General features: G+C 35.8%; 1 protein-coding gene across 3 annotated transcripts in view; it reads right to left on the bottom strand.

The window, feature by feature from the left end:
• Positions 1-25,697, bottom strand: part of LOC141396596 (GTPase-activating Rap/Ran-GAP domain-like protein 3) — a 559,487-nt gene that overhangs the window by 193,190 nt on the left and 340,600 nt on the right. Inside the window, exon 2 of one of the 3 annotated variants that reach the window (XM_073972170.1) lies at positions 22,968-23,796. The exons of 1 other annotated variant lie outside the window; for it this stretch is intronic. In XM_073972170.1, coding sequence (XP_073828271.1) covers positions 22,968-23,134 — 167 coding nt within the window. In that variant the 5' untranslated portion in view covers positions 23,135-23,796. The remainder of the gene's footprint in view (positions 1-22,967; positions 23,797-25,697) is intronic. One more of the 3 variants, XM_073972171.1, reaches the window with a different exon arrangement.

The raw sequence follows: 25,697 nt of genomic DNA, 5'->3' as shown, positions 1-25,697 counted from the left end.
CCGAGAGTGTGCGTTTCGAAGTCCACTCGTATAAATCCGAACGTAGCTCGTATAACTTCATGCATGTCGAAAGTGGACTAAAGAAAATGTTTCCCATGAGTATGTTTTCGTTTGCCACTCGTAGCAACCCGTTGTATAGGTTTTCCGAAAAAGTAAGACACTCATTCCAACTGTTTGTTACGTTTCCCGAGAGTTTGTTTTCGAAGTCCACTCATATAAATATAAGCTTCGTGTGATTTTGCATGCCACTCGCACCAACTCTTTATGTAAGGTTCTGGGGAGTTCGTTTAATCTGTGTAGACTGGGCTGAGTGCGCATGTCAGTAGGCAAAATTAGGCCCAATGTTTATGATAGTTACGAGACAGACGCCTAAAAATGTACACTGAAAACTTTCGAAACTTATTTCACATTCACCTACTGAAATGTACACTAGGGTTATGACTTTTTTACAACCTCATATCCCTGTATCATAGCGTGATGAGTTTTGCCATAAGATTACATAAAATCATAATTATAAGGTGATTCGGTGGAAAAACCTCACGCACAAAATGATTTTAAAATTTGAATTTATCAAAATTATGGACAATTTTTTGAAGTCACTGAAAGCAGATATACAATTGAAAATAAACTTTTGGGTCACATGAGATAATTAAACTGACATAATATTTATTTCTCACTAATTTTCTTCAATTCTGAGAATCGTAAAAATGTCGTAAACGCTTTTATTTAAAGATATAATTTAAAAAAAAAAAAATTAAAATTTAAAATTTTTTCAAAGTGGTTTGTGCATGACCTTTATCAATTTTTGAATGAAATAAACATTATTATAGTTATTAGTAGGCTTATATTTATTCATTCGTGCAACAAGAATAATTTTTGAAAAATTTTTTTTTTATTTCATAAATTTTTTCAAAAAATTATATTCTTAAAATCGATTTGTGCTGAACTTTTTTTATATTTCAATGGAATAAACGGTAGCGTAGTGATTATTAGGCAAAAGTTCATTCATCCCTGCTACAGGAAATCATTTTTGAAAAAAATGTCAAAAAGTCATAACCCTAATGTACACATTTAGGTCCGCAGTTTCTATTATTGCTTTTTTATGCAGCCACAGACTGAGGGTAAATCTCTATCGGCAAAGCTGTCTGATATATTTTTTACATCTTTTATATACACATCTTCTGTGCAAACTTCGCACCAATTAAGGTAATCTATTCTATAATAATCTTGGGCTCTTGCTATTTTAGTTGACGGCACTAGGTTTGTATAGCTTCAAAGGTAATTGTCTCAGGAAGTAAGGACTTGAAATATGCGGACGTTATGGGAGCTGCAAGGACAACCACCCGGAAAAATTTTATAACGATCCGTGAGTTGTTTTTATTCCGCATTTTTGTAAAAAATTTCAAATTTTTGTGAGTGGCACCATACGAATATAGAGTGGACCGATAGTGTCCTTAATTGACTCTAAGTCTTAAAAATTGACTAAAATTTTTGATTTTTTGTGAGAAGTGCACCGACATCGTCCATTTTTGAAATTAATCTAAGTTTGAACAAAACAGTACACAGTTTGGGTCATTCGAGTGTTACTGTGTCCACCAATCAGCAAGACAGACAGGGTTAAATCGGCTGAAACAGATTTCTTCCAAACATTCATGGGGTATAAACTGATTATTTCGATGGTATCCTAAATTATTTATATCCTAAATGTAAATGTATACACAAAATATGTTTGAAATTTTGAGTGTAGGTTGCTGTAGGTATGTAGGCGTGAGATGAGGCTTGGTTTTTGAAATTCGAACTGGAAGGGTACGAAAAGTACTAAAAGGTACTAAATATGGTACCCTTTGTATTAGGCAAACGGGAAGAGCTAGAATTTTGAAATTTGGAATGAGGGTCACTGGTGGAGAGTTAGAAAGATGTACCAAAGGGTTTTCGGAATTTCGACCTATAAGTGTACGAAAAGTACTAAAAGTTATAAAATTTAGTACCAATTGTATATTTTGAAAGGCTGTAGCTAGAATCTTGAAATTTGGTATGGATATCAAGGTTGGGGAGTGGTGTTTATGAAAGGAAATGGTTTTAGAAATTCGTACTCATGTGTACGAAAAGTACTAAATGGTACTAAATATAGGACAAGTTGGATTTTTGTGAAAGGATAAAGCTGCAAACTTGAATTTTGGAATTAAGATTACTGTTGAAGAGTAGGATTGAGATATGAGGGTGGTTTTGGAAATTCGTACTTATGTGTACGAAAAGGACAATTTGGATTTGGGTGAATAGATAGAGGTGGAATCCTGAAATTTTGAAATATTATTACTGTTAGAGTATAGGATTGAGGTAGTTTTGAAATTCGTATTTATGCGTACGAAAAGTACTAAACGGTCGTGAGTTTGGTACAATTTGGATTTGGGTGAATGGGTATAGGTGGAATCCTGAAACTTGGAATTAAGATTACTGTTGGAGTGGAGGATTGAGATATGGGGGTGATTTTGGAATTTTGTACTTACGTGTACGAAAAGTACTAAATTTGGTACAATTTGAATTTGGATGAATGGATGGAGGTGGAATCCTGAAATTTGGAACAATGATTATTGTTGGAGATACGATTGAGTTGTTTTGGTAATTCGTACTTATGTGTACGAAAAATACTAAACGGTACTAAATTTGGTAAAATTTAGATTTGGGTGAACGGATAGAGGTGAAATCCTTAATTGTGGAATTAGGATTACTGTTGAAGTGTAGGATTGAGATATGGAGGCAGCTTTGGAAATTCATGTATATGGAAACGAAAATGCTAAATGGTACTGAATCTGGTACAATTTGGATTTGGGTGAATGGATGGAGGTGAAATTCTGAATTTTGGAATTAAGATTACTGCTGGAGTGGAGGATGGAGGTATGGAAGTGGTTTTGGATTATCGTACCTATGTGTACGAAAAGTACTTAATGGTACTAAATTTGGTACAATTTAAATTTGGGTGAACGGATAGAGCTGAAATTTGGAATAATGATTACTGGTGAAGTTTAGGATTGAAATATGAAGGTGGTTTTGGAAATTCGTACGAAAATTACTAAATTTGGTACAATTTGGATTCTTGTGAAAGGACAGAGCTAGAAAAGTTAAATTTGGAATGATGATTATTTTGGAGTATGAGAAATTCGAGTATTGGAAATTCGTAATAATGTACACGAAGAGTTTTAAATTGTACTAAATTTGGTACAATTTGGATTTTAGAGAACGGATAGAGCTAGAATTCTAACATTTGGTATTAAGATTATTGTTGGAGTATAGAATTGAGGTAGTTTTGGAAATTCGTACTTAAGTGTACGAAAAGGACAAAATAGTACTAAATTTGGTAAAATTATTGGATTAGGGTGAACGGATAGGGTTAGAATCCTGAAATTTGGCATATGATTACTGTATACGAGGTGTTATTAGTGTTCCTTTTCCTCATACGAAATAGCGGTCATTTTGCTAGTATGATAATAATTAACCGATCGTCATATATCAATGTTCATGTTCATAGATGAGAAATATCCAAAAACAAGAAAAATTCGCCAGGAGCGCTTTTGTAGAGAATTTTCAATGTTACAACATTTTCTTCAGTCCCATTTCGAAAGGACTTTCTATTTCCAAGCTAAATCGTGAAAACCTAAAAAAAACATAAAAATTTATGAACTTCGACCGCGATTTATTTAGAAAGCGCTCTGGCCATTTGTATAACCTACACCACTATGTGGCAGGGTATTATAAGTTGGTTTTGGCCAAAAAGTTTGTAACGCATCGAAATAATGTTCGTAGACCCATACTTATACATATATAACGCTGAATTGATCTGGAATGTCAATGTTTTTTCCAAAGCGAATATCTCAGCTTCTATAATGGATATAGCAAAAGCAAAACCTGACAATGAAAATAGAAAATATCACTTTTTAACGATGTAAAGTAGGCAGTCGTAGGGAGTCAAACAACGAATATATCGTAATAGTCGCTATTGAAACCCAAATTTTCATGTTTGCGATTTTAATTATAATGACGAATATCACAGCAATGCTTCCAAAAGCAAAGCCTGACTATGAAAGTAGAAAATCCCATCTTTACAATGACGCAAAGTAGTTTGGCGTAGGTAGTCAAATAACGGAGAAATCCCAATAGTCGGAAATGCATTTTTTATACATTTTTTTGTAATCACGCTACAGGTCGCAATTGTGATCGGATCGTCACGAAATTTTCAGGGATATTGGGAGTCCAATATACTCGAATTTCGAGGAATAAACTTATTTTGGTGATGGTCGGATAATAATCAGGGGTCGGAATGGGCAAAAAACTTATGTGAAGAACATTCAACGTTTTATTCTTATGCGAATATTACCGTTTCTAATAGGTAGATTCCAAAAGGAAGGCCCGTCAATGGAAGAAGATAAGATTTCCCAACCCAAACAACGGAGATATCGCTAAGTCGGTATTGTATCCCATTTTTTCCATTTTTTGTAATCACGCTATAGGTCGCAATTTTGATAGGTTCGTCACGAAATGTTTGCTCCCAGAGAGGAAGAATCATATATAGTTTGGTGGGGGTCGGATAATATTCAAGAATCGACAAAACAAAAATGCAGTGTTTTATTCTTATGCGAATATCTCCGCGCATTCCAACAGGAATGTCCGTCTATGTATGAGGAAAATATCTAATTTATTTTGATGAAAAATAGGTTGGCGCACATCCCACATACCCATTTTTTATTTGAATTGTACTGACGAGTATCTCAGCTTTGGTTGGTTGCGTTGCAAAAATGAAGACATTCTGAGCTTTAAAATGTTACCAATTGCAAATACCTCTGTTTCTATTTGGGGTAGTGAAGACATGTAAAATGCTAATCAAGAAGACAATCAGTACCAAGTAAATGTCGACTGTAGTCAAATACAAAACCTAATATTAATTATTTTGGTTCAGTTCGCCTTAAGTCATTTGGTATAAAAGCCAGATCAGTGAAAACTTTAGTATCTCCCTAAAATGAATGTTTTAGAGTGATAAACTTATGTACGGGGATAGTGGTGTAGGGTATCACATAGTCGACCCTCTCCCGGCTATAGACTTTTGTCACTTTTTTTGATTTTTCTCATCTATGAAAATTGTTCTTTGAGAATCCGCAAAAATTTCCCAGGTGTAAACGGTTTTCATTTAATGTTTGAATTTGAACTTATATATCTCAAATATGGTTAAACCTATGAACATGTAAGAAAGGTCAATCTTGCAGAGAATTTTCACTGCTACAACATTTTCTTTAGTCCCATTTCGATAGGTCTCTTGGTTTCCAAGCAAAATTGTGAAAACCTTAAACACCCTACAAATTTGAACTTTGATCGCGATTTATTTTAAACCCCCTCTGGTGATTTTTTTATTTTTTGATTTTGCTCATCTATGAACATTGTACTTTCAGAATCCTCAAAAACTTCCTAGGTGTAAGCACTTTTTTTTTGTTTTTATTACCTTTGTCGTTTAGAGTTAAGCTTGATGATCGAAATTTTTTGCATGTGAAAAAGGAAAGCCAAGGGCTCGAACCCGCATAACCACCAAATTATGTGACTAGTTTCGCTGTTGGTTTGGCAGCTTTTCAGACATATCGGCAGTGGAGTGGCTTTCTGTCATCCAACTTTTGGTTTTTCAAATGCAAATGTATGTATTTTATACTATAACGGATATTTGGCCGTTCAATTGTATTTCTTCATGACAAACGCTTTTTTGCGCTGCCTTTGCAGTTATGAGTTTGGCTTTGAACGCTAACACGTCGTGACAACACATTTTCATATGTTTTCGAGGGCGTGGTTTCCAATCCCAGCAGGGCTCAGCCGTTTTTTTTTTTTTTTTTGATGCACATTTCATTTAAAATTAGTTAAAGAGCACCGTGTATACTTTTATATAAACCAATAAAAAAATTTCGATTTTCTGAAAATTACAAGTGGGGGCCAACCCTTAACTCCCACGAAAACAAATATTTATTTGTAAACCAATGAATGGTCAGAAAATAATATTCCTGATTACAATCCTTTATTTTACTTTCCACTGAAATTGTATTATTTTAAATTAAATTTCCTTCAACTTTTCCAAAGTCACAATCAACATCATTAAACGGATCAAAAAAACGGATGTTTCATTTACATACTCTATATACATATGTATGTACACACAAGCAACATATTGACTTTTCATGCTAACATATTATGAATCCGCTCCGCTGGTGGATGTTCACAAAAATGAAAACTTTACAAAAAAACTTTTTTCTAACTTCAATGTCTGTTATATAATTTGTGGTGATGTGAGATTTGGGGGAGAACGTCTGTTGTTTAAGTATGGGAAACTAAACAGCAATCATGTTTTCTAGTTGTTTACATAAATTACAGAGTTTAATATTAAAATATGTGTTTTTATGGTAACGCGTTATAGTACACGATTTACCGAGACTATAAAATTGTACATGGTCTTTTGGAAGTATACAAATTAAATGTGGGATAAACTGCGAAATACAAAATTAATATGTTATTTGTTACTTTTGCATATTCTAAACTTGGAATTCATGACCTACGATTTTTAACTATAGATGGACACTTTGGGCCACTGTTTGCAATGAATATGTAGGCGGCAACTAACTAATTGTTCGTCCTATAACAATAGATGAACTTACATAGAATAGATTTCGAAAACCTTAAAGTTGTGCTCTCCTACAAAAAATATCTGTGCAACTATATTTTATATTAAAAGGTGTTCGTTCCTAGGTGCTGCAAATCCAGCCTTCACAATCTCTATTTAGATTTGTTACTTTCCACAATTCAATTTATTCACAACGAATAACAACATATTTTCATATTTTCTTTTCATTATCAAGTTCATTTTCAAGTTGATAGTGAAAATATTTTCTATATTCATATTTCGATACTCCTCCATTTTTTCGAAAAAGTTCATAAATACAAATTTGTTGCTCATGACAAATTCATGAAGAACAAAGCCATCTGATTGCCAAGTTTAGTGAAGTGTAAAGCAACAGCATCAACATCACAACAATCCCAATCATCTTTCGAATCATACTGAAAAGAACATTCAATCACATCTAGTCTTTGTGGAGGTTGGTGGGGTGGAGTATAGCACTGGCATTTTGAAAAGGCCTTTAGGATTTTTGCAAATGGCCAAAGGTCAAATGGAAAAACTCTCAAATCCGTTGTATCCGCTGCTGCTTTAAAGGAAATATGAAAATTGACGTTTTATGTCGTTGATATTTTACAGTGTTTGTTTTTATGGGGGAGAACGAACAGATGTTTTGTGTTTTCTTTAAATTTGATTTGAGTCTTTTATTTGTTTATTCTGGCAAATGAACATTTTCTGGAGTTCTTACAGTAATTTCAGTCATAGAGGCACAAAATTAAACACAAGCCTTCAAATGGTCATAAGACTTGAAGAAAGAGTATTAAAACAACTGCTACTTTGTTTGTTGACGAAAGTTATTGCCTTAGCCTTCCATACTTAATATCCTTCTAAATCTTTGCACAATCTGTTGCTTTGATAATTCTTGTTATCATCCTTGTGAAGTGCTTTCTTAAATCCAATATGCAATATGAATTTAACTCAATCGACTGTGTGAAACTTTTAACAAAGTCTAGACATAATTAAACCATTAATAAATGTATCTAATAATGACTTTGATTTTTGTCCTCTGCATGACATTGCATTAAAACATTACTTTGTTAAATCAGAAAAATATATATTTATGTACAAAATAAATAAATAAAAAGTTTTAAAAAGTTCACTGAAAACATTATGTTTGCTTCAGTTGTAAAGATACAACTTTATTTCAAGTTATACTAGTTTTATAAAAAAAGATTTAAAGTACGAATTTTGGTCTAGAAATTAATTCGAAATGAGTTCATGGCTCTCACAAGAAGCGGAAGCAGCAATAGTCCTGGTTGGATTTCAAATTTCAAAGTGTAGAATTTATATTGGGTTCTCCTTCATTTCAATTCAACACTGTCTTGAACCACCTTTAACGACTAAACTGCATTTAACTTAAAAAAAACGTAAAACTTTCCCCAAAGGTTGACGAACCCCGAAAGCAATTGTGAGTACCCCTCCGAATGTGCCAATCTAAAGTTTGAAATCTTTAAACAGATGGTGCAGTAAAAGATCTGGCAGATGTATTTGGATGTAACACAATTAAAATGTCAAATCAAATATAGCCGAAAATTTGTGGGTGTAGGTGGCGTGTTCCTTATGTCAAACTTTTTATACCCTCAGCATTTATGCTAACGAGGGTATATACACTTTCATACGGGCAAAATGTGCCTCATCGAAATAATGGTTTTAGACCCCAAGTATGTTTGGACGAAATGTGTTTCAGACAATTTGGAGTTGATTTAGCCATGTCCGTCCGTCTGTCTGTCTGTCTGCCTGTCTGGCTGGAGCGCACGATAACTCTCGAACGGATCAACCGATTCGGTCCAAAATTTGGGGTTCGTAATATTTTGTCCAAACTTAGTTTAAGTTCGAAGATGGGTTATATCGGTCCACTCCTTCCGGTACCTCCCCCACAAAAGTTCAAAAATGTTCGGAAAATTTGTGCGCACGATAACTCTTGAAGGGAGTATCCGATTTGGTCTATACTTTGCAAACTTTGAAATTTCTACCAGATTTAGATAAGGTTCCAATATAGACTCAATCGGTCCACTCCTTCGGGTACCTCCCTCACAAAATTTCGGAAAAGTTCAGTTTAGGACCTGCTCTCGGATCGCTTTGATTTTTGTTGTAGCAAGTTGTATTGACTGCCCCCCTTATGACGGTACAAGTTTCATCAACGCCAAGTCCATACTTCCTGAGCAAATAGACTGAAAGGTGAAAAAAACCCTATGACACCGTGTGTGGTGGTGGAGCGCAAGATAACTCTCGAAGGGATCTGCCGATTCGGTCCAAAATGTGGCCTTCGTAATATTTTGTGCAAACTTAGGTTAAGTTCGAAGATAAGCCATATCGGTCCACTCCTTCAGGTACCTCCCCCACAAAATTTCAAAAATGTTCGGAAAATTTGTTCGCTCGATAACTCTTGATGGGAGCGACCGATTTAGTCCATACTTTACACATCCTAATGTATCTACCAGATATATATCAGGTTCTAATATGGACTATATTTGTCCACTCCTTCGGGTACCTCCCACACAAAATTTTAGATAAATTCACTTTAAGACCAGCTCTCGAATCACTTTGATTTTTGTTGAAGCAACTTGCATTCACGGCCTCAATTACGACAGTAAAAGTTTTTTTCAGAGGCAAGTCTATACTTCTTGAGAAAACAGCCCGAAAATTGTAAAAAACCTCTTTGGCACAATAGGTTGTGGTTGGAGAGCTCGAATACAGCGTTCGTCTACACTGTGGATATCGTAATATTTCTTCGAATATTAGATGGAATTCAAAGGTGGAGCTTATAGATCCACTCCTTCCGGTACCTCTCTATCTATCGGTATCTCCGCAAATTTTTGAGCTTAATCCTATCCATATTTTTGTCGGTTCATACGCCAAAAAAAATTTGAAAACCCCCCTAAATACATATTTTTTTTTTGGCAAAAAAACCTATTTCAATCCACACAGGCTGAGGCTATATCTCTGTCGGCAAAGCCGACTGATACTTTTTTACTTGTTTATTTATTGCTTAAAAAGTATTATTTCTACCGGGTTCACTACAGAGTTCTGCAAAATGGCACTTGCTTTTCATGTATAATCGTTTTTTCGTTGCTTGCTATTGACATTACTGTTTAATGCTATTGCTTGCTTTAATACCTCCCCTAGAAAAAGCAGCCTACTATGAAAAAACAAAAGAAAAGAAAAACAAATCCCTCTAAAGAGATGGAAAAGCGGGAGTGTGAAAAAATCGAGATGTACAGGAGCCAGAATGAAGTCCGAAAATTCTACCAAAGAGTGAAGCATCAAACTGATGGCTTTGGTACAGGCACCTCCTCCTGTAGAGACCAGCAAGGTAATTTGGTACCTGATACAGATAGTGTGCTCAGGATATGGAAAGAACGTTTTTCAAACCTGTTGGTATCCAGCGAAGACGACGAAAATACCAGAGTTCCAGAAGATGGTATTGAATATATACCGCCCAGTCAAGATGAGGTAAAGGCAGCAATAAACCGCCTGAAGAATAATAAGGCAGCAGGAGCCAATGGCTTACCAGCCGAGCTGTTCAAAACCGGAGGCGACACGCTGATAAGGTGTATTCATCAGCTAGTTAGCAGCATCTGGCAGGAAGAACGAGTACCCGACGATTGGAACCTGAGTATCCTGTGCCCTGTCCATACCAATGCGGCTTTAGACCTGGCAAGCCCACCATTGACCAGATATTTACCCTGCGGCAAATCTTGGAGAAGACCCAAGAGATGCAGATCGATACCTACCACCTTTTTGTCGATTATAAAGCAGCCTTCGACAGCCCACTACGTTCAAAGGTATTCCAGGCCATGTCTGAATTTGGTATCCCCGCAAAGCTCATTCGGCTTTGTAAAATTACTTTAACTGACACGAGATCTTCAGTTAAAATAGGAAAGAACCTATCCGAAAATTTTTGTACCAAAAGAGGTTTCAGGCAAGGAGACAGCCTCTCGTGTGATCTCTTCAACCAATAGCCACATGTTACTTGCTTATGCTGATGATATAGACATCATGGGACGATCAGTAAAATAAGTAACCGATACATTTATGAAGGTCGTAGGAGAATCTGCTAAAGTGGGTCTGGCGGTAAACGGCGGGAAGACTAAGTTGATGGTGTCGACGCGCAATGTGTCCATAGAGATCGGGCCTACTGCTGACGTTGGAACACCCATAACAAATGGAACTGTATCCATAACATCTGATTTTTGAACAGAGCTGTTTTATGTTTAACTTTTCATTACATAAAACACCTAAAATTAAAATATATTGTTTTGGGCGTTAAACGCGCTATACACTTGCATTTAAAACATGGAATTTACCTCATTTATTTGACAGATATTCTATGGAATTGACAACTTAAATGACGCATGTTTTATAAAACATATTAGATGTAAAAGCCGCTTATAGTCTATAAATTTTTATAAACAATATTGAAAATATAACATTTGTTTCTGATTGTAACATTGTAAAGGCTCTCGAAGATCAAATCAAAAATTAAATTTTAAATCAAAACAAGTAAAAAAGTATCAGTCGGCTTTGCCGACAGAGATATACCCTCAGTCTGTGTATATTGAAACAATTTTTTCCCAAAAAACGCATGTATTTAGGGAGTTTTAAAAATTTTAGGCGTTTGAACTGACAAAAATGTTGATTAGGATTAAAGATCAAAAGTTTTGCGGAGGAGATACTAAAAATCTCCAGCCACTACATATGGTACCATAGGGGTTTTTTACAACTTTAGGGATGTTTGCTCAAGAAGTATGGACTTGCCCCGGAAACAACTTTTACCATCGCAATGGAGGCAGCGAATGCAAGTTGCTTCAACAAAAATCAAAGTGATTCGAAAGCAGGTCTTAAAGTAAACATGTATCCGAAATTTTGTGTGGGAGGTACCGGATGGAGTGGACAAATATAGTCCATATTTGAACCTGATCTATATCTGGTAGATATATTAGGATGTGTAAAGTATGGACCAATTCGGCCCCTCTCTTCAAGAGTTATCGTACGCACAATTTTTCCGAACATTTTTGAACTTTTGTGGGGGAGGTACCTGAAGGAGTGGACCGATATGGCTTATCTTCGAACTTAAACGATGTTTGGACAAAATATTACTAAGGCCAAAATTTGGACCGAATCGGCAGACCTGTTCGAGAGTTATTTTGCCCTCCAACCTCCTCACACGGTGTCATAGGGGATTTTTTGCAACTTTCAGGCTATTTTCTCAGGAAGTATGGACTTGCCCCTGATGAAACTTATACCGTCGTATGGAGGGCAGTGAATACAAGTTGCTAAAGCAAAAATCAAAGCGATTCGGGAGATGGTCCTAAACAGAGCTTTTCCAAATTTTAGTGTGGGAGGTACCCGACGGAGTGGACCGATTGAGTCCATATTAAAATCTAATCTAAGTCTGGTGCACGCTCCACGATGGGCAAAGTATGGACCAAATCGGTTACTCCCTTCAAGAGTTATCGTGCGCACAAATTTTCCGAACATTTTCGAACTTTTGTGGGGGAGGTACCGGAAGGAGTGGACCGATAAAGCTCATCTTCGAACTTAAACTAAGTTTGGGCAAAATATTACGAAAGCTAAAATTTGAACCGAATCGGTTCATCCGTTCGAGAGATATCGTGCGCTCCAGCCAGCCAGACAGACAGACAGACGAACGGACATTGCTCAATCGACTCCAAATTGTCTGAAACACATTTCGTCCAAACATACATTATTTCGATGAGGCACATTTTGCTCGTATGAAAGTGTATATACCCTCGTTAGCATAAATGCTGAGGGTATAAAAATATTTTTTTGTTAAAAAATTAAAAAGTATACAGTATATTTTTTTATAGTTACTTTATTATAATTTTTATACCCTATACCACAATGTGGAAAAGGATATTATATGTTTGTTTTGGTAAAAATTCATGTAACACCGCGAAATATTCGTCGGAGACCCTCAATGTGGTATACCAATCTTCATATCTCGACGAGATAAAGCGATTTTGAGATGTGTGTCCGTCCGTCCGTCTGTCCATTATAAATTGTAAACACGCTCCAGGCCGCAATTATGGACCGATCGTCACGAAATTTTTTTATGGAGGTCGAGTTCAGATCAGAATAGATCCCTATTCTTATGGATGATGATCGTGAAATATTTAGCGGGTGAAATGGACCAAAAACATAATATTTATCCAATTTTCTAGCGGCTCTGTAGGTCTCAATAATAGTCCGATCGACGCGTAATTTTAAATAAGGTAAGAGTATATCAAAAGAAGAAGCTTGCAATTTGAGATGGCGATCTGATAATATTTAGAGGGTTAAATGGACCAAAACTTTTGTGTGAAAATTTTAATATACGGCTGATATCTTAATTCCTTGAAGTGACATTCCGGACAAGTGAGATATACTTGAAAGTGGAACGCTTGACCTATCAATTGATGCCAATTATGATGGTGTTCATGATCAGATAACAGAGTTACAGCCTAATATATTCCGTTATTTGTTTGTAGTGTAATAATAAACTCGCTAGAAGTCGCAATTATACATCAATAGTCACGAAATTTTGCACCGGGTAAGACTATAGGTCAAAAAGGATGCCAACAGTTTTGAATGATGATCTGATATTCTTTAGCGGGTGAAATAGACCATTACTTTTGTATGAAAAATATAAACATTTTATTTTTGGTAGATATTTTAATTCCTTGAGGACATATATATTTCGCAAAGTAGCCTACATATGGGAAAAAAACTACTGCCCTTTCCTCTGATGTAAATTGTAATAAAGTTTTTGGGTTCTGTGTAGAGATCCACATTTTTATCCCATGTTACATAGTGTCTCTCCAAAAGTTTATGTAACACCACGAAATATTCGTCCTAGACCCCTTATTTGGTATGCCAAAATTCATATCTCGACGAGATAAAGCGATTTAGCGATGTGTGTCCGTCCATTGAAAATTGTAAACAAGCTTAAGGCCGCAATTATGGACCGAATTATGTAACGAATTTTTTAAGGAGGTTGGGTTCGGGCCAGGATAGGAATACTTAGTTTTTGGTGATGATCGTGAAATGTTCAGGGGATGAAATGGACCAAAACAAAATTTTTTACCAATTTTGTAGCGGCTCTGTAGGTCAAAATAATAACCCGCAAAATTTTAAACAAAGTTTGAGTTTATGATGAAGAAGAAGCATACAAACCAACGTGAAGATCAGATAATACCTTGCGGGTTAAATGGACTGAAACTTTTGTGTGAAATTGGTAAAAATTTCAATAACGTAGCGGTTAAACAACGGAAGTAGTAGTACTACATAAGTGGGTTTCATAACATTTTAGTTTGTGTGAACTAAATTTTCCTTTCCTGCTACAAAAATGTCTTTGTCATGCTAGATAATTTTTTGGTTTTGGTCATAAGTATTATACATTACATCTCTGATATTTGATAGTTAAATTTTCACAATCATTGGAAAGAAGTTCCGTGGAGAGCGATTGTCCAGGGATAATGGTATAGGGTATCCCATGGTCGGCTCTGTCCGACTATAGACTTTTCTTACTTGTTAATAAATATGAACGATACAAATACTCATATTTTGATGCTAAATATTAAAAAAAAAATATAAAAAGTTGAATTTTGATCTTAAATTCCTTTGCAATTAATTTGATCTTCTTGATTCGCCAGAAAGCTGAATGTGTTACCTGCCGAACAAAGAACAAATTATGAGAATATCATTATCTGTTCAAAAGTTACAGAATTTTGACCAGGAAAAAACTATTCTCAACCACTATGTGGTGGTGGTTTTGTGTCTGCAACATAACAAAAGGCAATACTGTGCATACTGCATTTGCGAATCGTACGAATATAAATGTAAAAGCAAGCACGGCACGCACTAAAGCAGTGAATCTTTTTAGGGGTGAATCTGGTGGTTCACCATTATTTTGTTGGGTAGGTAGGATAGTTATGTGAGCCGTAGGGGTGATAGATAGAAATAACGGTCTTAATGTAGCAAAGTCCAGGGCTTATTTTGGTACCTCTTCCATCTTAAATGGAATGTCAGTCATTCACAAGGTGTAACCTGTGGAACTACCTGCACCTTCTACATATATATGTGCCTACCAAAGAAGAAGACGAAGAGATTAAAATATATTCTACGAACGACCAGAAGGAACATACATATACCGTTACCCTGGTCATGACATTGAGATTGTTCAAAAGATATTAATGCTAAAATTGGAAGAGAAAATATCTTTGGTCCCGCTGCAAGGCATCATTAGGTAACAGCCGACAACAGAATGATGTCAATTGATTTTGCAGCGGCACCAGCAGTACCAGGTTCAAACACCTCTATATACACAAGATCACGTGGATGGCCCCAGATGAAAAAATGGAAACCAGATAGATTATGTTGTGATAGAAGGATATCATTCATTGAGTTTTGAGGAGCGAACATGTATTCGAAGCATTTTCTTGCAAATAAGGTACGTACGAGTCGGAAACGGAGTCGTGAAAAGAATGGACTAGAGTCGGAGTTTGGACTCAGAAAAATCAAGCATAAAACACATTTTAAGTTGCAGTCGTTAAAAACGATTTCGACTGTAGTTGCTATAATCCATTGGCCATTGTAGCCAATGCTATTTCATCTGTTATTAACAGTGTATTTACTACATTGTTAATATTATAATAAATAAATAATAATTCTCCTAAAAAAGGATGAAGAAACTCGTTCTACTCCGCTCTCTCTCCCTAGAATTTCAAAACAAAAATATTTACCGGTTAATACTTTAACCCTTAATGATATAATAAACTCAAGCTTTAATTTATTTTGTTCTATTTTCTTTTATTTCAGTTTGTTATTGAAAATTGGCCGACTCAATTAGGTCAGTTCTTAATGAAAGTCATACTTAATCAATCCTTTGGTAAAAAAATAAATTTCTTATACATCTGCAGATATTATCAGTTTTCATTTGTTTTTCACTTTCCCTCCGTACACATATTTCTTCTAAAACCTAAATATTTTGTCCTGCAATAATTTATTTACCTTTTGTATTATTCATTACCACACATTTATTACAAAGACAAAAAAAAATCAATTTGAATTCTTAATCTCATGCTATATATTTTATACGAATTTTATTTATATAAACGAAAACACTCCAAACGAATGGAGATTTTTCAAGAGAGAGAAAAAAACAAGCGTACAATTTATAGCCCAACAACAAATCCCAATAAAATAACTTTATTTTACGAACCAATACAACGCATGAATGCCATTGAAAAATGTCTTCCTTAATGGTAAATAATTTTTCAGTGACATTTGACGAAACCACAAAAGGCAACAACATCACTTCAAATCAGTACCGTGTGATGGAAAACAAATTTAAATCAAATTGGAGGATTTAGTTTGGGAATGTGTGTTTGTCAATACCATATGTCACAGATAGGGACATATACCTTAATAAGACATGTGGGATATGCCACCGATAAAATAATGTAAAACTTTTGACGAATCTACAGCATAGCGAATAAGATAGGTAATGATGCCATGAGGGATCAAAGGTATCGGTAGGCACATTTCTCCAAAATGACGTTGGTCCTTTTTAATCTCAAAAGGGCAAGTACATTTCAGTGCATCATAAATCATCATTTATCACTGTATAAATTTGTTACGTTCCAACTCAATTTCCCGTGCTCACTCTGTTACTGTTGCTTATAGATAGCATTAGGCATCTCATCGGTAAGTTCCTTTTACGGAGACAGTGGATCACAGATGCCAACGAGCGACGGTTGTTTAATTCGTTCTCATTGCAGTATGTGTATGTAGAACAGCCATGCACGCGTCTTTACGAAAAAGTTAACTACAACTCTCTTTCCCGTACAAAAACCAAAATAGCATTCTCTTCTTGTGCATCATTGATGTAGAACAATGATGAACAAAACAGTACTCTAGCGTCGATTACTCTTAATCGCAGCCATAATTGACACAAGTACAATCAAAAATATACACATTGTTTTATAAATATTTTTAAACAATATGCATCTTTTAGTACAGGTATCGGCACTAATACAAACGCATTATTTGCGGTCTCACGCATCCGACTCTCTCTCGCTCTCTCCACGACAAGCGTGTGCGTTAATGTATTGCTAAAATTAAAAATCATTGAAACAAGCGACAGCAGAACCTTCTTCATTGACTTCTGAACGAGGACTGAGTGGTGGTTGTTCTGTTGTTATTCTCATCAAGGGCACGTGTGCCCCTTTTTGCCGGATGCTGTTTTAGTATTTTAGAATACAATTAAAGTGTTAAAACATACAAAAATTAAGAAATGCCAACAAAAATGCAGTTTGAAATATTTAAGAGAAAATGTGTCAGATTCTCTTTGTGCATCCCTGATGTAATAGTTGTTTTCTCCCTCCACAAAGATACTCTGCGGTCACTGCAATCATCTGCGGTTGCGAGATACTCTGCGTTCATTGTCGTTTAAGATTCAAAGATTCAACTTGTCGCTCTCAAACCCTTTGGACTCTGTCCACACTATCGATTACAAAATGTAATTTTTGGTGTTATGAGAAAATAAGTAATTCGCCAATAAATCAGATTTTTAATTATCATTTAAACTGAAGCTTCTGTTCTTTAATTCTATTGTTTTTCCCCCTCGACTGTTCACCATTTGGTAACTAAGCTACCGAAGCCTCCACATCTAAATACTCACCTAGGTAAAATACGGAGCTTTCATGGCTTCGAAAACAGCTACTTATCTGAGGCTTGTATGAGATTCTGGGGATGCAGATCGTTGCTTACTATCATTTTGCAGACAATATGACGCATTCAGCTGATCAATGGACGTTGCTGCACCTCTGTTGGAATAAATTACGAAAACAAAATTTGGAGTACAAATAGACCAATTATTCAGTGGAGTGGGAAGATGAGAAAACTTCTATGGAGAAAAAATATATAAATAAATATGGAGTATGCCAGTATTGCTATGGAATCTCTTCTGAAGACAATTGAGAAGATGTGGCTTAAGAACAGCGCAGTAGCTCCAAATGTTGTTAAGAAGGTGGTCTGCAAAGCTGAAAAGCTTTAGTGGCCGTGCTGTACCTCTGCACCAGCTTAAAGCCATCAAGAGGGGCACTGTGATTATTCGTAGCCCCTCCATTGCTGAAAGAGAGAAGATAACTAACCATGTTAATTCTTTGAAGTGGGGATAGTGGAAAGGTTTTTTTATACCGGGGGTTAAAACATGTGTTAAGCCTAACAGAAATGTTTACTATCTTAATCTTAGTAGGAGTTTTAGCAAGGAGGAATTCTCCAAGAGCGTCATGTTCTCTTAGCGGTGATATGTTGCTGCATTTAGTGGTGGCTTTCTCTCCTACAAACTCTCGACGGAATCCAATGCGATTTCCGCAGTTTGAGCTTCGAACACAGGTCCAAGCACTTGGTTGAACTTTATTCTGCCAATTTGGGTCCAATATTGAACGCTGATGGTGTGGCCAATTATTCTGCAGCCTATAGATAATGTCTGAAGAGGCGATGAAACAGGGAGTCAATGACAATATTTTATCAAGCGTAAGTGTGAAGACCCCTGTGGCCAGTTGTACCTACTTTTCTAGACACGGTGCCCTTGAAGCAACTTTAAATGGAAGATGCTTACACCTGGGACATTTTTGCGGATTCTGAAATAAATAAAACGCGATTCATGTTGACATTTTTAGAGGTTTCTTTCACGATTTTTCTTGGAAACTGCAAGTCCTATTGTGGCCAGTTGTACCTACTTTTCTAGACACGGTGCCCTTGAAGCAACTTTAAATGGAAGATGCTTACACCTGGGACATTTTTGCGGATTCTGAAATAAATAAAACGCGATTCATGTTGACATTTTTAGAGGTTTCTTTCACGATTTTGCTTGGAAACTGCAAGTCCTATTGAAATGTGACTAAAGAAAATGTTCAAACTATGAAAATTCTCTACATGATTGACATTTATGATAACTTCGTAGGTTTTACCGTTATTAAGATATAGAAGTACAAATCGGGACAATATATTGAGAGTATCGCCTCCTTATAGAACAATTTCCTGACTGCAATTTTCCAACTTAAACTTATTTATCTCGAAAATGGTACAACCTTGGAAAAATTACGAAAGTCAATCTTGGTTGCCACCGTGGTGCAATGGTATGCACGCCCGCCTTGCACGCAGAAGGTCTGGGGTTCGATTCCCCGGCCAGGCAACATCAAACATTTTTCAACGGTGGCAAAATACCCCTCAGTAATGTTGGCGACATTTCCTGAGCATTTCAGCCTTGAAAAACTTCTCCACAAGTGGTGTCTTAAGACACGCCGTTCGGACTCGGCGATAAACAGTAGGTCCCATATCATTGAGCTAAATATGAATCGGGGTGCACTAATTGATATGAGAGAAGTCTCCCTTGTCCCGTATGGGATGTTGTGGAACAATGTTTTTTTTAATCTTGTAGAGAATTTTTATAGCTAACAGATCCTTTCAAGTGCCATTTCGATAAGAATTATCGTTTTCAAGCAAATCGTGAAAATCTAACAAAAAAGCTAAAAATGTGACCTGAACATCTATATATCTCAAAAATGGTAACACCTATGAACAAATCATAGAGGCCGATCCTCTAAGGAATTTTCACAGCTACAAAATTTTCTTTAGCGCCATTTCGATAGGACTTGCGGTTTCCAAGAAAAATCGCAAAAACCTATAATAAAACTAAAACTGTGAATTTTGACCGCGATTTATTTAAAAATACCTCCAGCGATTTTTTCTTGTTTTTGAATATTTCTTGTTTCTGAACGTTGATTTTTCAAAATCCGCAAAAACTTCCCAGGTGTAAGCGGTTTTCACTAAAAGTTAGTTTAGGCACACCATGTATGAACTTGTTTTATAAGGTAGCGATACAGTCAATGCATTGTCCAATTTAAAGTTACATATCTTAATAACGGCAAAACAAATTATATTATCATAAAGAGCAATCTTGTAGAGAATTTTCACTGCTACAATATTTTCTTTTGTCTCATTTTGATAGGACTTGCGGTTTCCAAGCAAAATCGTGAAAACCTAAAAAATCCCTAAAAATGACAACTTGAACCGCGATTTATTTAAAAAGCGCTCAGAGGTTGACTCGACCCGAGTTTGGGTTTAAACCAGTGTGTAGTGTAGAAGAAACATGGCTGCTTGTTAAGCACTGCATCGCTACGTCTGGAAGTCGAGTGCCCTTGAGCACCTATGTTTACCAGAGGTTTTGCTCGCCTACAGGCGGTATGAATATTAGGGTTATGACTTGTTGACATTTTTTCTCAAAAATTATTTCCTGTAGTGAGAATGAATGAACTTTTGCCTATTAATGCCTAAAATAACATTCATTCCATTTTATTATAAAAAAGGTTCCTCACAAACCACTTTGTATGTTTTTTTTTAATTCTATGAAGTGAAACAAAAAATGTCTCAAAAATTATTTCCTGTTACACGAATGAATTGCATTTTGCCTATTAATGACTAAAATAACTTTTATTCCATTTAAATTGTAAAAAAGGTCCCACACAAACCGTTTTTAATTTTTATGATACATATATGAAATAAAGTTATATATACTATAAAATGATATATATGTATTAGGCCGGGGCGATTTGTATGGAAGGAAAAAAACCTTAATAGGCCCTTCGCGTTTCTGATTCCTGGGATTGAACTAAGCAAAAAAGTCCACTAGAGCATAGGTCTACGGTGAAAATCGAGCCTCCCGATTTTGACTTTATGTTTTTTATCCATGTTATTTAGACATTTTGGCATATAACTGCCAAACCATTGAAATTTTCGGTCCAACGCAAAATTGTAGCCAAGACAGTAATTAAGAACTCTCTAATACATCGCAAAAGCATTAGAATGCTCCTTCAGGCAGTTTTGGCCTTGAGAAGGTGCAAACTTTTCGAAAAATGTCGATAAATTGCACTGTGCTACAAGAGTTGACCAGAAAAATATTCAAGCGTTCTCATGCAAAATTAAATCGTGTTGGGATTCATGGACAACGACTATGCCTTAAGTTCGTTTGGGTCACTTTGTTTTATTTTTTTATAACGGTAAAAGTAGTGAAAATTTGGGTATCTTTCATTTTCAAATGTAAACGGACATATCTTTTTTCTCTCTCTTTCTTCGATTTTCACCGTAGACCTATGCTCTAGTGGACTTTTTTGCTCAGTTCAATCCTAGGAAAAAAAACGCGAAGGGCCCATTAAGGTTTTCAAATCGCCCCGACCTAATATGTATGTTATAATACGATCGTAAAATTAGTGCGACACAAACGGTTATGTCGTGTGTCCCTATATTTTGTTTTCAATTAAATATCTGCTTACAGTGACTTCAAAAACTTTTCAAAAGTTTTAAAAAATAAAAACTTTAATAGTTTTTTGTGCGGAAGCTTTTTTATCGCATCACTTTATAATTAACATTTTATGCAATCTTACGTAAAAACTCATCAAAATATCATACAGGGATACGAGGTTGTAAAAAAGTCATAACCCTAATGAATATGAAGCTTTGGCAAAGCTTTTTCTCAGACCAGTGTTCTATTGGTGCCAAAATAGATCGTCAAGGTATACGATTTTGCATATGATTTGCTCTATCTCATTCTTTTATGAAACAGTTGGGCCCCAGAATGATGTCAATAGTGTGGAATTAGGGGCACAAGGGTAAGTGTCCAACTGTCGTAATTACGTTTATAATTGAAATAGAACGCTATATTTTTGCATCCGAGTGTCTATTTTGCATAGGCAGCTCAAGTTCGAATATGGGCTATATCGAATCACATTTTGACATAGTCCCCATATAACGGTACCTCCCGATTTTTGGTATTCTGATGGTTCTAGCTACATTTTGACGGAACTACCCGTAATTTGACTTTTGATGTTCCCTGCAGTCACGAAACTGCTCCACCAAAAGTTATCAACTTAGATCCATATTTTGATATAAACCCCATATAACGGTTCCTGCCAATTTTGAACTACCCGTAATTTGATGTTCCCTGCAGTCAAGAAACCTCTCCACAAAAATTTTTCAACATAGGACCATGTTTTGTTATAGCCCCATATAATGGTACCTCCCGGTTTTCTTGAAGTTCTTAGCTACTTTTTTTACTGAATTACCCGTAATTTAACTTTTGAGGTTTCCAGTGGTCACAAATCTTTTTCACAAAAAGTCAACATTGGCCCATGTGTTGGTAAAGCCTCCATGTTGCAGTACTTCCTGATTTTTGGTATTTTGAGGATTCAAGGTACATATTCGACTGATCTACCCATAATTTTAAATTTTATGTTCCCTGCAGTGAGAAAAATTCTCCACCAACATTTTTCGAAATAGTTCCATGATCTTTAAGATCTTGTCGGAAGTACTTCACAACTAAATATCGATTGCTTCTTGTAATTTTGTTTTTTAGAGCGAAGATCATTTAATATTCATATTCTCGCTTGAGTTGAGCTAACTGAAAAATTGTTTGCATATCGCTCATTTACTCAAAGAGTGGCATAACTCAAAAATGTCTTTCTGAGTTAATAATTTCTATTTTTTTTATTTTATCTTCCTTCAAATTTTCATGTTGATATCTCTAAAACTCAATGAGTTACAGCTCATTTACTACGAATTTGGCATAATTCAACAAAAATGTCTTTTGAGTTTATAAAGCACTAAAGCACTTCAAATCATGCTTGATCTTGCACAGAAATTTAGTAGTTATAAGTTATAGTTATAAGTAGTTTACAAAATATGGTCCAAATGGGTATTTTATTTTTTGTGTAATAATCTTTATAAGTTAGGATGTCAAATTTCAACAGCCAACTTAAAACGCGTTTTTTTTTTAAACTGGATTTTTTGAGATGTGTCACTCTTTGAGTAAATGAGCGAAAAGAAAAGATTCCCACACAACCAGAATTTTTCATGCTTTATACATAGGGAGGCATTTCCTTCTAGTACATATATAATTGTTCCACAAACATCCCATACGGGACAAGGGAGACTTCTCTCCTTCTAGTACATATTTTACCAATTACTTACTTTCTTTAGAACTTATTAAAATTTAAAATCTGTTTTTAATTAATTCCACTTTCGATACACTGTATCTCTGTTGTTTACATGCCACTCTCCAAAGGCCTTAGGGCTCTTAGCATTAGATCAATGTAATCGGCAAAACAAAAACAATGTCATCATATTAATTTTCGCACACACATTGATAAGACAACAACGTCTATGTACAACAGTAACAATAAGAATAACTAAAGTACTATCTACTTACATAACGCTGGATGCACGACGCTGCAATACACGCAACGCCCCAATATCCTTGTGGGGTGGGGCTCGAGTTGTTGTGGGTGGCGCACATAAACTTTGACTACGGTCACGTACACTTTCGTCGCGATATGATCGAAATATTGTGGCCAATTTCAAATTGAAACACAACATCTTGTTTTTGTTGTTTTTGTTTCGAAATTTGTTGTTAAAGGTGTTTTTGGGTGAAGAGGAGGTGGTGGTGGTGGTAGTGATGGCACTACTATTCTGCTGTAGGGACGCCGTTTTGCTAATCGTTGTCGTCACTGGGACACACTTTGTGCTGAGGAACTTATAACGACGTTGTTTTTGTTCACAACGTTGTTGTTTTCGTTGTTTGTTTCTGTGAAAAATGTTATGGCTCTTTTGATAGAAAATTAAATTTAACTTCGTTGTTTCCTGTGTTGTTGGTGTTTTTCTACGGGGCTTTCTTGGGCCTTAGTTTTTGTGTTGCAAAAATTAAATTTCTTCTGCCCACCTAACGTCGTCGCATATTTTCTTGAGAGCAATATGGCGTTGTTTAAAATTTTCATTTGCGTTGTAACATTTTAAGTTTGTTTTTATGACAAAACTTGCTGCAAACTTTTATTTTTTTGTAACTTTTTTAGTTAAGTTGTTTTAGATTCTTTTAAATTCGTTGTTGTTGTGGTGCTATTTTTAAAATTTGTTGTTATTTGTTGTTTTGTTTATTTATTTGTTTATTGTTGTTATTTTATTAGTTGCGTTTTCTGTTCGTTGTTTTTTGCTTCATCTGGTGTGTTTTTTTTTTTGGCAATTTCAATTTCTTTTTTTGTAAACTGTGAAAATTGTATTTTTAGCGATAAATGAACTTGACCAATTTGTTTATTTTCTACTGCACGCTATACCACAAAATGTTGGTGACCCTTTTATAATACAGCAACTTTTTGAGTACATAAGTGTAAATTTAAATTAAAATATTTTAAGACGTCATATTAAGCGGTCTGTGCTGAACTCAATGAACATACTGTGAACATTTAAGGACATAACAGGTCAAAGCAAATAGGTTGGTAGAGTCGAACGTTTCCTCTGCAATCTGGGTTTGTGTACGGAAGCATAAACTTGATTTCAGGAAAATTGTTTTCTAAAGAAATCCTACACAAATTTTCATCGAAAGTACTACTTGTAATAGGGTTTTCATGGGATTTTTCGTCTCTTCATCTAAACTATGTCTTGGATAGTCTTGAAGTTTGTACAACAGGCAGTCCTCGTGGCACATATTGCGACAGTACAACTTTTTTTTGGGGGTACCTTAAAAAGACTCTTAAAAGGAGTTCTCGATTTGGTCCACTCATTGGACATTGTTCTTCCAAACCCACTTCTTCTTAAAAAATCCAACTAAATTCAGCTTAAGTTTGAAATTTTTACCAACGGAATTTATTGTGGTCTGAATATATATTTATACCCTCAGCCTTTAGGCTAAAGAGGGTATTTACACTTTGATACGACCAAAAATGTGCCTCATCGAAATATTGGTTTTAGACCCCAAGTATGTTTGTACGATATCCGTTTCAGACAATTTTGAGTAGATCTAGCAATGTCCGTCCGTTTGTCTGGCTGGCTGGTGCGCACGATAACTCTCGAACGGATCAATCGATTCGGTTCAAATTTTGGGTATCCAAATATTTTGTCCAGATTTGATTTAAGTTCAAAGATGGGCCATATAGGTCAACTCCTTCAGGTACCTCCCCCACAAATGTTCAAAAATTGTCGCAAAACTTGTACGCACGATAACTCTCGAAGGGAGTAACCGAATTGAACAAAACTTTGCATATGGTAATACTACCTCTAGGCATACATCAAGTTCGAATATGGGTTATATCGCTCCACTCCTTCGTGTACCTCAGTTTAGGACCTGTTCTCGAATCTCTTTGATTTTTGTTATAGCAATTTTTATTCACTGCCCCGCTTACGACGGTACATGTATCATTAGGGGCAAGTCCATACTTCCTGAAAAAATAGCCTGAAGGATGCAATTACCCCTATGACACCGTGTGTAGTGGTTAGAGCGCAAGATAACTCTCGAACGGATCTGCCGATTCGGTCCAAAATATGGCCTTAGTAATATTTTGTCCAAGCCTAGTTTAAGTTTGAAGATAAGCCATATCGGTCCACTCCTTCAGGTACCTCCCCCACAAAAGTTCAAAAATGTTCGAAAACTGTTCGTACGGTAACTATGAAGGTAGTGTCCGAATTGGTCTATACTTTACACAACCTAATATATCTACCATATATAGATCAGGTTCAAATATGGACTATATTTGTCCACTCCATCCGATACCTCCCACACAAAATTCCGGATAAGTTCACTTTAAGAATCTCTCGAATCACTTTGATTTTTGTTGAAGCAACTTGCATTCGCTGCCTCAATTACGATGGTAAAAGTTTTTTTAGGGGCAAGTCCATACTTCTTGAGCAAACAGCCCGAAGAGTGTAAAAACCCCCTATGGCACCATATGTTGCAACTGGAGATCCACTTCCATAACGGTCAATGTCGATCCATTCCTTTTAGTATCTCCTCCGCAAAATTTTTGATCTTTAATCCTAATCAACAGTTTTGTCGGTTCAAACGCCCAAAATGTTTAACCCACTAATACATACGTATTTTGGGAAAAAAAATTTCAATATACACAGGCTGAGGGTATATCTATGTCGGCAAAGCCGACTGATACTTTTTCAC

Source organism: Musca autumnalis, unplaced genomic scaffold (assembly GCF_047663935.1).
Source record: "Musca autumnalis isolate F117 unplaced genomic scaffold, ASM4766393v1 scaffold_3, whole genome shotgun sequence".
Classification (NCBI taxonomy): domain Eukaryota; kingdom Metazoa; phylum Arthropoda; class Insecta; order Diptera; family Muscidae; genus Musca; species Musca autumnalis.
The sequence above is the reverse complement of the archived record's forward strand: the minus strand, read 5'-3'. Positions and strand labels throughout refer to the sequence as shown.